The 13,268-nt window shown below is 39.8% G+C and overlaps 2 protein-coding genes across 2 annotated transcripts in view; one reads left to right on the top strand and one right to left on the bottom strand.

Moving 5' to 3' along the window:
* Nucleotides 1-1,970, bottom strand: part of LOC106105089 (aladin-like) — a 5,611-nt gene extending 3,641 nt beyond the window's left edge. The window contains exons 1-4 of the mRNA XM_013285314.1: nt 1,754-1,970; nt 1,074-1,669; nt 139-351; nt 5-65 (exon numbers count right to left, since the gene is read on the bottom strand). Of these exons, the coding sequence (XP_013140768.1) occupies nt 5-65; nt 139-351; nt 1,074-1,669; nt 1,754-1,876 (993 nt within the window). The 5' untranslated portion in view covers nt 1,877-1,970. The remainder of the gene's footprint in view (nt 1-4; nt 66-138; nt 352-1,073; nt 1,670-1,753) is intronic.
* Nucleotides 1,971-7,149: 5,179 nt separating this feature from the next.
* On the top strand, nt 7,150-13,075 carry LOC106105287 (aquaporin-12). The gene is made up of 11 exons (XM_013285581.1): nt 7,150-7,726; nt 7,817-8,073; nt 8,627-8,765; nt 9,060-9,361; nt 9,481-9,574; nt 10,450-10,633; nt 10,974-11,096; nt 11,209-11,360; nt 11,700-11,838; nt 12,264-12,365; nt 12,634-13,075. The coding sequence occupies exons 5-11, from the start codon at nt 9,524-9,526 to the stop codon at nt 12,861-12,863; spliced, it is 981 nt and encodes a 326-aa protein (XP_013141035.1). The 5' UTR covers nt 7,150-7,726; nt 7,817-8,073; nt 8,627-8,765; nt 9,060-9,361; nt 9,481-9,523; the 3' UTR covers nt 12,864-13,075.
* The last annotated feature ends 193 nt before the right edge of the window (nt 13,076-13,268 follow it).

Below are 13,268 nucleotides of genomic sequence, written 5' to 3'. Positions count from 1 at the left end.
CCGCCGCCACGCGGCCGCCGCGCGCCGCCCAGCGCTCCGCGCGCCACGCGCCCGTGTCCCACACCCTGCTCACATTCACACTTACACATACCCAAAGGAAACAACACTACTGCGTAGCACGGCTACATTGTACAGTACCTGAATACAATAGAGGAGGTAGCGGAGAAGAGCCTGGTGCCGTCGAGCGACCAGCGCGCGAATACGAGGCCGCCGCCGGCGACGCGGCGCAGCGGCACCGCCGTGCCCAGCGCCACCTCCCACAGCAGCAGTGCGGGGTCCGCGGCGCTGCAGCTGGCCAGCAGCGCGCCGCACGGCGACCAGCTCACGTCCGTCACCGGGCTGTGCCCCCAGCTGCAACCACCACACCGCTGCTCAAGCTAACAACATACACGACTCACGGGCAAAGCTAGTCCTCTATCTAGATTACAGAGCTTAGTTGTCATTATCTCCCAGTCCTTATCCTACACCTATGAGTACAGACAAACATACATATCCTCCATCAGATTTTAAATAAGATATATCTTTAATCATAAATACATTTCACTCCCCTGCAGGTTTAACAATTGAACATAATGTTTCTTCATTAAAACTGGATGTTTTAGTTCTCACATGAAAGAGGCTTATAGAACAGTTTAGAATGTAGCGGGACATTGTGAGATGCAAGCGCAATACCCTGTTCAGCATGCAAATAATGACAACATTGTGCAAACAAGATATTTGAAAAGTTTAATTAGTGAATTATTATCATCTTAAAGGTAGCATGCAAATGTATGATCAAAAAATCATAACCCATTCTCAAATATCTAATAAGTACTAACAAGTACAACTTAAAACATTATTTTTGTTACAAAATGACTTAACACATTCAGTGCTTAAACAATGAATGGAAATTATTATTAAATAATATTTTTTTGCTGACATGTACAAAATTAATTGGATGTTTGCTCGGATATGAGTGGACTGCACCTCAAGTATAGCCATGCCCCACTTAAATCTGAGTTAAAACATCCATTGAACTTACACATTTCCATGAATATTTTGGCTACTAAATAAGCAAAACACAACAAATTCACCTTTTTAAGACAACAGCATTGCTAGAAGATGGCTTAGTGAACATAGAGTTGGGGTCCACGGTCCAGACAATAACACCTTGCTCGCAGCCCACCGCTATCTCCGAGGCGGAGTAGGGCCGCCAGCTGAGCGCGGACACATGCCCCTGAGCCTTGCACTTCAGCACGGAGACGAACGCCACATCCGAGCTGTACACTCGCACGTTGTCGTCCGCAGTCGCTACAGCGATTTTCGTTGCGTGAGGATGCCACTCCAAACACTTGATAGGGGCTGAATTCCAATTACGAGAACGCGAGTATTTAGATACGATTTTTGGTCCTATGTCTTTTAAATGGGGTTGTATGAAATATCGAAAAGCAGTAAAAAGATTGGCAACTTTTAAAACATAGGAGGCGGTGTGCGCTAATAAAGGACTTTCACGATTAACACTAGGATCTGCAGCTAAGCTGAGGGCATCTAAAAATCCTTGTTTATACCAGACGCTTGTGATTTTCTTCAATAGATTATCTTCTACGTCGACGTAAAGGGAAATGTTTTCGTCTGAAATCTTGTGATGCTGTATGTCTCTTGTGACATTTATTTTAGGGTGGTTTTTAATCTGAAAATAAAAATACAACAAACGTAGTATATATGATGCAATAAACAAAATAAATACAAGTTACAATTTAAAATATGACCTTACCGCGTTTGTAAACGTCGATATATTACCGTACCGGCTATTAGCACAGCAATACACTTCATCAACAACACATAAAGGAGTGTCTTCGGGGGGTGGTAAAGCTGGGAATCCATGAAATATTGACATTTTTATTTAACTTAGAAAGGTACAAAACAAGAGCAATTCAAACTGTTAGAAATTAAAAAATAAATCGCAATGAATTCAAAAAAACATGACAATGACATAACAAGAAAATCAAAGAAAAGATATAGAAGAATATTGTGTGTCCGCATCACACGGATCAAAGAGTAGTTGGCGATTAATTCGTAGATTTTAGACAGGCGAATAGATAATAAAAGCTTTATTGCCTGATAAAACTCAGTGGAAATAAGTGTTCTTTATTTATAAAGGAATTACTTTTAAAATAAAATGTATTTTTTTGTAGTAAGTGTATAAGTGAGCTACTAGTATAGATGTACATGATTCTTTTGGCACCCGGTAATAAGAAGTGACATTTAATGTCAGGGTAATAATGACATAGCTTGTCAGTACACTTCGTGTCATTACTTTACGCATTTTGTATGGCTTTGTAATGATATTCCATGAAATAAAGTGTTGAATACGTTTAAAAGTAGTGCAAGAGACTTTTCTTTTAAGTGGGAGATACTTTTAATTCTGAGAAGTAGGGGGGTCCAGTAATTACATTTGAAAATGTGAATCATCTTATTGCAATCAGAATTTGTTACCATTCGTTAATCAAGAAATTCCCTACCTTACAAGGCGACGCATATTTTTAGATTTGTAATTTAAAAAAGTTATATACTAATTGACTTAAAAATATTTTGCTGAAAGTTGTTTTATTTCCTATTTCAAATTGTAGTGACCGACCCTTTTTTGTAACGTGTTTTGTGCACCTGGAAGTATGGCCTTCTTGACGTTAATTTCACATTTACTTACGTATTAAGGAAATTACTGTGTGTAGTCAGTAAAGTATCAAAAACTAATTATCTGATAATTTTAAAACACACAGTTCAAACCATTCCACATAGCTGTACTGTTCGTTGATAAACAACAATCATGAAGATTTCTATTAATTTGTAGATGAGCGCTATGTATGAAAGACTATTTCTATTAAGTTAAGACTATTCCTTCCCTAACTGTCTCAAGAGAGTGCATTGCTAAAAGTTTGCTACGAAGATTCTCTAACTATAGAGCCTTCTAACCGACAAACGAAGTCTGGGGCATTTCCTAGTTACATTTTAAGGTACAAGTACTTCCTTTACAATTTGCGTTTTCGTTTTCAAGTGGAAAGAATATCCTTTTAATACTGACATATTACCTTGCTGGTAACCCTAAATGCTCAGAGGCGCCATCAATGTCAAAAAGGTGCCGCAATATCACAGAGTACTTTGTAACATACTGAAATACTGCACAATATTCTTGTGGCACTATAAGGAATAACTTAGCTTTGCTTCATAAACTTTACAAGACTTTTATTTATAGTTTGTCTAAATCAGATATATTTGTTTGAGAAATGACAGATGTGAAGTATCGAATTAAATTTGTATAAGGCAAACGCCACACTTAATAGACAGGTATCGTAGTGACGAAACAAACAAGCGAGCGAACGATTATGAACTATCGATATTCGGTTTAAATAAAATTTATCAAACTTAAATAAAATTATTATTTTCTTATTAACTAATATAGAAGAAAATTTTAGTATTGAATATATTGTAGAGAATTTAGCGATGACAATAATTATGGGTGTAGTAGTAATACCTATTTATTTACTCTTATTATTTGTATTGGTTCTGTAGGTCATTATTAATTTGAAAAAGACAGTTTTTTTTTAATTCGTAGATTAAAAGTATAAGTCTATCGATTCCAAATAAAACGGACAGTTATTGACGTCTTGTTTGGCTTCATTTTTTCGACAAGGGCTCTATCCTGTTCTAGTAATACATCCATGGGTGTTCTTTAAAATAGCAAAAGACCACTACAACGATAGACATCTGAGTTTGCAAATGTATTGCTCTAGCCATAAAAAAAGACAAAAAGGGTATTTCTCCTATCGTTGTGTCTTAAAATGTTATCATTTAAGAATAAAATAAAACCACATAATTTAATTATGTTTTATATTGATTTTACAATTTTATGTAACTCTACAAGTGGGAGTCATTTGAGTTTATTGTTTATTGTTACTTCTAGCACAAATACAAAAAAGGATACAAGACAACCTGTAAACCAAACGTAGAATGCTCCTGCTATTTGTGACACTGTAATAGCGCAACCAGATTCGCAGGTATAACTGTTGGCCATGATGTTCGAGTTCGCGCTCTGTGCCTTGGCGCTGATTAACAAACCGATGGCTTCCAGATACAAACGATCGCAAATTCCAGCTTCAAAAAGACTTTGGACAATATTTTCAAATTTAACAGAAAAGGTACTATTTTTTCTGACTATCATTTCATGGTACATGGTAATAATGTTTTCAGAAGGTCTGAGTACCCTAGCCTCGTAGTCCACGGTGGTAGCGGCTTGCAGCGAGTAGAAGTATCCTTCAGGGATGACGGTCAGGCCGTTGTGAGCTACCGTTTTGTCTTCACAGTCCTTAAAGTGTGCACAATTTTCTGATTTGTTCGCAAAAGCAACATACTTGTCGTCTTCAACAAAGAATTTTGTCTCTATTCGCAGAAAAGCCGTTCGACCAGATTCCATAATTTCGTCGTTAGTTCTGAGCATCGCGGGGGGCTCGCGGATCGTAAAAAAGGAATACAGTTGGACACTAATATAAGCCGACAGATGAAGACAGAGTATTAAATAGGAAACACTTAAAATCTTTTGTTTCAAAGTGATTGAATCCTGGAGAGAGGATGTGCCCATCAATGCACCCCAGCCATTTAGAAACGTGTTTCTACAGGATACAGAGATATGGTCGAAATTGGAGAACACTATCCAGATGACGCAGTAGCAGAAGTAAAATAGAATAAAAATGTATAAACCATTTATTTTAGTGACGAGGGTCTGCCATGATACTGGATCTCTTTGGACGGAGTACACCCAAACTACCGCCTGTCGGGTGTAAATACCTGAATAGTAGACCAGGTCTCCGTATATCCTGTAAAGCCCGCCGGCGCAGGCGTCGAAGGTGCCGTTCAGAAGAAAGGGGATATATTCAAGATTTAAGAAAGGATTCTCTTCTTCGCGATAAATGTAGTACAATTTTAGAGAGGCGTTGAAGTAATCAGAAATAATTTTGATAATTTGTATGTCAGAACCCCGTATTTGGGATTCGTTAATCGGTTGTAGATTTTGGAGAGTTTCTTTGTTATCTATCATTGAGTAGGGGTACATCGTTGCCATGCCTACATTGAATGGACAATTTTGTAAATTCGTAGGTTTTTTAGCTGGAAAAATTGTATCTTTTGTCAATATCCCGTTGATACAAGTATTTATGGGCATAGATTTTACTTCATCGTCATAATTGCATGAGTTTCTATCGATTTTTGGAACAGTTGTCAGAAACGTGTAAGTTGCGTTACACAAATCATTGATTACGAAAGTAGCGTCATGATGTTGAAGCTCAGATGCTATTTTTTTAAAGGTTTCAAAGAATTTTTCTCCAAAGGCTTCGTTAACAACAATTAAATATTTCATTTCATAATGAACCTTGTTCACTACACTCGATATTCTGTTAATATCAGTAAAAACAAGGAGCAATAGATTTTCAAGTTTGTTAATAACATTAGAGTTTTCCGATTCAGTAATAATAATTTGTGGAACATATTCCTCGGCGAATATTTTTGCAGTTTCTTGAACATTAATGTTATAATCGATTCGGTTTTCATTTATTATGGCAATTGTTAGTTTTCCAATATTTCTGTTAGCGAAGGCGGCAATGCATTTCGCTAGGGACACCGATTGAATTGTATTGTCTTGTTGCACAAACATGTTCAATGAATTAGATTCTTGAATAACAAGGAAACAAATGAAAAAGTACATTTTTTCTTTTACGCACGTCATTGTCTTAAACCAGTTACATTTGAAATAGTATTATTTTTGTTAATTTAAAGGCACGTGATGTAGATAATAACTTTAGACTGTTAGAAATGACACTGTACATTAGTGTTTCTCAAAGTGGTTCAGGAACACCCCCAGGGGTTGACAGGACAAGCGGCAAAGGTTCATGAATGTTCATAATAAAACTGCCGATGCACAACATATAAATGGGGGTCCACGAAAATTAGTTTGGGTACCTCTGCTGTAGACAATGTAAATTATTTATTTTTGCGTAATTACACTTATTTTCCTTATCGTGACACTTTTTATTGTGTCGGCGAGATCCGCGACTCCACTCGAACAAAGAATACTTTAAACATATTATTCGATGGAAGAAACAATCGAAATTTTGAAAAACCTAGTTTTGAATATAGAAATAAGTACGACTATGTCTGATAACTCTGTTTTAAAATAAAAGGTTTTTAATAGACCGCTTTCAAATAAAAGCTGTGTTAGGAAAATGTATCCAATTACAAGTAACATAGAAAAGCTTTTATATTTGACATTATATTAACATTACTTTGTATTTGACATTCCATTATGTATTTTTTTATAATAATAATTATTTTTTTTTATTTATTATATGTTTACGCGAAGTATTACAGACCCTACTGTTGAAAGAAGGTTTAGTGCAGGTAAGGTATAAACTAAGCTTAGAAATAACAAATCCTTCTGATGACGACGACAATGACATCGTTCGCAATAACAGACTTCCGCAGTGTTCCTGTTTCGTGTCTTGTGTCCACTTTGTAAGATTGTTAAACATTATCATTTGACTAAATCTTCAATTTAAAGTTTCATTAAGAGAAAAGTCCAATTCGAAAAATGTTAAGTTTAATATTTTAATTAAAAACCAATGAAGCGAATTATGTCGGCCCTCAAGAGATGAAGTTGTTCTCGCTCACTGACTTTTCAATTTTTAATAATGGCACAATCAGAGACAATACTAAAATACTTCTTTGGAGTTATCTACGAATGAGATAATTAAATTTAGAGGAAGAATGTCAATAAACATTTACGTACAACTAAAAAGGTGCAGTTAAAAATATGTATAAAGTCTAGGTGTATGATACTAGGTGTAGAGGGACTAGACAAAATTTAAAGTGTAAAGTACGATGGTCAGAAATAACTAGTAATTTGAAGAACTTTCATAGATTAAAAAAAATAGATAATAGGTAATATTGATAAAAGAAAACGATTTAAAACATTGTATTAAGAAAATAAAACTGAGAAGGTAAATAACGTGTTTGTAGGTGGCGCCCGCAGGAAGACTACACAGATTTTCTTTTTCCATCATCATAACATTTCTTTATTTCTGTCTGTATATGAATAACCTGCTAGTACTTCTGGCGGCGCTCTTCCTTTTAGTATCAAAGTTACTTGTTATTTTATCACTACCATCTTTATCACATACTTACTCTCTGACGTAATAAAAAATGACAAGTTTCGTTGTACGACTTGACACGTGTAAGTACTTACAATTGCAATGTTTCACATTAACATACAATTTCACGGCGTGTAAGCAATCAGTATGCATCGACACAAACTAATTGAAATTAAAGAGATAATCTTACGAGTAGGGTTATACAGATTTCATTACATTTTAGTCATATTTATACTGTAGTAATCTGCAAATGTTGTTTGCCAGAAATTACACCCTTCTCATGTATTTCGGTAATTAAAAAAAATATTGACGCGACAATCGATATACATTTAAATAGAAATGGCGTCGAAACAGTTAAGAGGTTTGGTGAAGGTTTGTTTTGGTTTGTTTTTGCAGGGAGTGTGGCAGGGGTATTGGCGGCGCTGGTGTCGCTAGTTGCGGCTTCACCGGCTAACTCCTTATCGGCGGTGTTCGAAGTTTCCTCTGAGCACGTTATCCAAAAGCAGATGGCCATAAACCGAGGCTTTGGGGACGGAGATGGGGTTGTCGAGGTAATTGTTTCTAGGCGACATAACGTAGACCTCGGATGGTAGTTGAAAGTGAGGAAATTCTATATTTATAAGGTTTGTTTGATGTTCTAGCTTCTGCGAGAAGAGTACAGGTATCCTTTGGATGGTACTCGGCGAGGCTCAAGGCGGCGGGGCCCGAGGCGGCGGGGTAAGGCGCGGTGGGGCCCAGGGCGACGGGGCTTGGCCCGACCGGCTGTAGAGGAGGGTCCCGGCGCCTTCAAATCGGACCCAGTGCCGCTCTCCCCTAACGCGCTCAAGAAACAACTCGAACATCTCATTCAACTTCAAGAGAAACAAAACATTCAAAATAAACATTTGAGTTCTTAACGGTTATTATGTAACTTTTGCGTATTTTGAATGAGGAAATTGTGAATTTGCATAATGACTGGGCCAGATTCAGCGGTAACTCTATTGTGATTTGACGCTATTCCAGTATTTTAATTTTCCCCATACAAAAAGAGTTTTCATAATTTTTTTAAGTCAGGTTATACTAGGAAAAGAACTGCAAAGAAAAGCTCTGGTAAAGTGTCGACAAGCGTAGACTCAAGGGCTCGTCTAGACTGGTCTAGACAACGCGCCGCTCTTCTCGCTCCACAACAGCCACTAAAATCAACCTCTTTCTACTAGAAAGGATCCGCAAACACAAATCAAATGCAAACTGCAGCAAGATTTATTGCCAGTGTTCTATTCCTAGGCGGTACAATATTTTCTGTTCACGGACAGGGGCTACTTAGTTATGTATAAATGCGATTCTCTCACGATGTGTACGAGTCAAATAGAAAAAGTAAACTTTTCTAAATTCAACTAAGTTACTATCGCCGACTAACACCGAGATAGAGTTCGAACGGTAGTTAATTTTAAAACAGCAAACTTTTCTTATAGGCATTGTGATCTAAGATACGCATACAACGATATGCAAGATGCATGTGTAACGTTCAACAAATGCCCCCGCTGCGCTGACATACAGAGAGTAACGAGGAATTAGACACGCCATGCGGTGTCAATGTCAACTCAGGTCATGGTAACTTACCTTCTCACCATTTACACACATTCTTTACATTTTCCTATCGAACTAATTTAGGTTGCATTTAAATTCATCTGTTCTTACTTGCTACCTGTCATCATGTCTATTAGTTAAGCATACGTAGACCTTCCGTTCATGTCCATAGTTCATTTGAACTAGTGGTGTTTAAATGAATTCTTACTTAATCATAAAAAATATTTCAAATGTTCATTTACTTGTTGCATTTAGTTAGTTAATCTTCGTCACCCCATGCAGGGTATATATTTAGCGAAGTTTGTGCATAATTTTCAGCAAGTGTTGTGTAGTTGACGCACGTGCTAGCCACATTGGCCGGGACTGAGTCCTCACAGATGAATCGCCTGCTATATAACGGCAGGTCGGCCGCGGCGGTGCGTAGTGCTGCGCTGCGCCGGCGGCGGCTAATTTAAGCCCGACCTCGTGCGAGATGAGCGCGCGCCCGCCCGCCGCGCCCGCCCCGCGCGCTCGCTCTACCAAAACTCCCACATATTATATTATATCAACGAATTTTCCGACCGCATCTCAAACGAATTGGCAGTTTTCGAATTTCCCGCTCATACCTAACGGCTAGCATGGTAAGATTTTATTAGAATATAACATGAACGAAGACATATAAATAAAGTAACACCGAGAGACACGACGTTTTATATTGTGTAACTGTACACCTGACTAACTGGCGATTGTTTGTTTGCAGTTTGTGAAGTGATCTGAGTGATTTTTTTTGTGGAGAAGACAAAATGAAGTTCACTATAGACGTGTTGGGCGTGTTCCTCAAAGTAGTGATAAAGGTAAGCTTTGTTATTAATACGTGGGAGTGGGAGCGGTCCTGCCCCACTGTCCCGGCCGCGGTGCGCCGCTCCCGAAGGTCTCGGCCGCGGCGTGCGGCGCTCGACCAAAGATCGCTTGAATCACGTTACGTAAATGACTCAGTTTATGGCGAGCTGTTGCTGTATTAATAACAAAGTGGACTCCGATGTGACTGCTCAACTAACATAACTTTTATGTCATCCCGACGTTTTACAAGACTCTTCATTGTTGTAGTTTTATTACTGTTCATTTATTTTCAAAATAATAAGAATTTAATTTTAAAGTTGATGTGTGGTTAAAAATAATAAAGAGTCGTTGAAGACGTCCTGAAGACAGAGAGATATTTCCAATTCATAACTTGGCTATGCATGTATTCCTCACTTGCATTACGCACTTTCCCGACGCTGTCGGGAAATCACTCAGAAATGAAGCGGCGCTTCCTTGTTTATTTCTTCTGTAAACAAAATGAAAGGATCGTGAACTCTATATTTCAATAGTTACGCTAATTTCAAGGTGTTGTTATAAAATCTATCATTTTCATTTTCATTTCTCGAAACAATTTTTACATAAAATCGCATTTGCTTCAAAATCGGTGTAGCAACTAGTGGATAACGTACTTAAAAAGTAATATTTTAACTATAGAAAAAAGATATAAAACCGGCCAATAGCAAAACCATAGTAGCAAGAGTTAGGGCGAGCTGCATGTGCTGCATGAGATACAACGTCTTGTAACACCTCGCATGATTCCTGCCTATGGTAGAAATCATAGAGCTGCAAGCAGCTGTGTAGGGGAAATAAATTATACTACTGGTCTACTGGTCTACGACAGTAATTAGAGTGCAGTTGTCGTGCGCAGATCAACCGTGCGACGTTCGCGCCGCTGGTGGTCTCGGCGCTGTTCATCCTATTGACGTCGTTGCTGGCGCATGCGGCGCGCACCGCCGCCCGCCGGCTCGTCAACGACCCTTTCATACGATTGCTGGTCGAGGAGGCAATCGCCGCCGCTGAACTCTGCGGTTGTTGCTTCGAACTCATCATTGGTGAGCGAATGTTCCTACCATCGATTGACTTCCGAACACACCGGAAATTTTTGGTCGAAGGCTTCCGGGACATGCGTCGATCTCACAAACAGTTGACGCTATCATAAGAAGCCGAGATCGTATTCTGATCAGATCTGAGTATTTCAGTATCGCTCCCTGATTACTTGTGAACCGGATCAGTGACATTTAAATTATTTGTTATATTTAGTGTTCAAGTTATTCGCTATCAGGGACACAAGCAGTATTTGCAATGGTCTGCGGAAATGTATTAATTTATATTTAGTATAATTCGAGAGAGATCTGTCGTACCTTATACATTTGTATGTTATATTTATTCCAGTGGCGGATAACTTCGGCGTGGCGACGTACGCGGTGTTCCTGTTTGTGCTAACGTGCTGGTGGGCGCTGAGCTGGGGTGAAGCCACCGCCTGCCCTTATACGCACCTCGAGGACATTATCGAAGGTACGAGAGAAAGAAACTCCTAGTAGCAGTAAAGCAGTCTCTAAATTTTACATAGTTACAAAGGCATTTTGTTAAAATTTTTAGAAGTAACAATTTATATTTGCGTTTTCAGGTAAGAGCGACGTCCGCGCGGCGTTGCTGAAGACATGGGCGGAGCTGGGAGGCGGGCTGCTGGTGTTCAAGTACGTGCAGATGTACTGGGCGCTGGAGATCTCCGACACGCACAAGGACCGCGCCTACGAGGACTGCACCGCTGACTTGCAGGTCACTAATCATTTAGCAATGGGTTTCTGACGTCAACGTCAGAATTATGAATTTATTGATAGAATATTGTGGAATAATTCCGGGATAATGTTGATTTCTGGTATAGAGTAAAACTAACAAGTTGCACCAACATATTAAAATCGGTTATCAAAATTATTCGATTTATAGAAATTGGTGCCAAATAATGAGCGTCCTTTCCAGACAAGGCTGCATTTTCTTAAATGCAAGTTTAGAGTCCGTCAGGGCACATCTATTAATCGTTTAAACATTCTGTAAGGTACCAAGGCCGCAACATGTGGGTTAGTAAGTTTGTAGTGACGGTCGTGCGGCGTGTGGCAGGTGCCGGCGCTGTACGGCGCAGTGGTGGAGGGCGCGGCGACGTGCCTGTGTCGGCTGGCGTCGCGCGCGCTCGCCGACCTCAGCCCGCGCTGCGCCACCGCCATCGACGCCTTCATCGGCACATCACTAGTCGTCGCCGGTAACACAATCATATCTCTAACACTCTAAATATACATTTGTACACTACTTAGTTTTCAATTCATCGTTTATTGAATTTACATTCAAACGCTGCTTTGTGTTCACTCACGCTGCCTGACGTGTCTCCATCTCGCTGACCTGCAACTTTTCACCGAATTCACCAGATCTATCCACTCAATATCGCCTTGTTGCTGGCCAATCAGTAAAAACAATTATTTGTACTCAGTGCATCAATTACACTTCATTGCTGTACAATAGTTAAGGTACTGACAAACGGAGTCAGTCAGACGAGAAGATTGTTTTGCTCTCATCGTGGCAGCCTACACTTTGCTTACTTCGGTAGTATTCTGTGGACGGATAAGACTCATTGTACAAGTATCATAATGAGTTTGAGTTGTGTGTGGCGAGCGCGCGGGCGTGTTGCAGGCGTGGTGGCTCGGGACACGGTGCTCGAGTACCGCTACGACGACGCCGCGCCCGGCGCTGACCTCAACGTCTCCCTTCTTTGCAAAGTACATTTAGGAAAAGGTACATCGATGTGGTGCTCACCGAATGTAACGATAATCATATCTGTCGCACACAACGACATCGCATGCTCTTGTACTATCTATCATATCATTGCATAGTAATCATCATTCACTAACCCATGTCTTCGGTAGCGCCTCTAGCTGGACCCACATTGGTGACGCTGTACTCACCGTGAACGAGTAGAAGCTCAAGGAAACTGCTTTGCTAGTCGCGTCGTCGTGGATTTTGGTCTATAGTGAATAATGTATGTGTTGTTTGTTATCATCAGCATTTGACTACTCGGGGGGCTACTTCAACCCAGTGTTGGCGACGTCGCTGAAGGCGGGGTGCGCGGGGCACTCGCTGGCGGAGCACGCGGCGGTGTACTGGGCGGGCGCGGGCGCGGGCGCAGTGCTGGCCCTGTACCTGTACCGGCTGCCGGCGGTGCGGCGGCTGCTGCGCGGCGCCGGCACGCCCACACCCAACGGGGACTCCTTCTGGCCGGACAAGGAGGACTAACACGCACACGAGCGGTTATCAATGCTAGTCATTTTTTCAGGGTTTATTGATTTGTAATTCTTTACTTATTTTAAAAACAAGGATATCTTTATTTTCGATTTGGTAATGTGTAATGTTCAAATTTGGGAACGAAGTTACAATTTTTATCCACAAATGTTTGTACATGTCTTCAATATTATCATAAGATTGTCTACCTTACAAGAAGATTCACAGTGTTTATAACTCTGATAAGAGATAGAACAAGTGTATTCTCAAATATATGAGTGAGCGATGTTTGTGTGTCGGTATATCAATGACATTGGTATTCTGACATACATTGATTGATTCAATGTACAAATGTAACGTACATTTTACGCAGACTAACTAAAAATATAACAGGTGCTCGTACTAATTGTAAACTGTTTC

This window comes from Papilio polytes, unplaced genomic scaffold (genome assembly GCF_000836215.1).
Source record: "Papilio polytes unplaced genomic scaffold, Ppol_1.0 DF823177.1, whole genome shotgun sequence".
NCBI classification, from domain to species: Eukaryota; Metazoa; Arthropoda; class Insecta; order Lepidoptera; family Papilionidae; genus Papilio; species Papilio polytes.
Note: the sequence above shows the minus strand (reverse complement) of the source record. Positions and strands in the feature narration are given on the sequence as shown.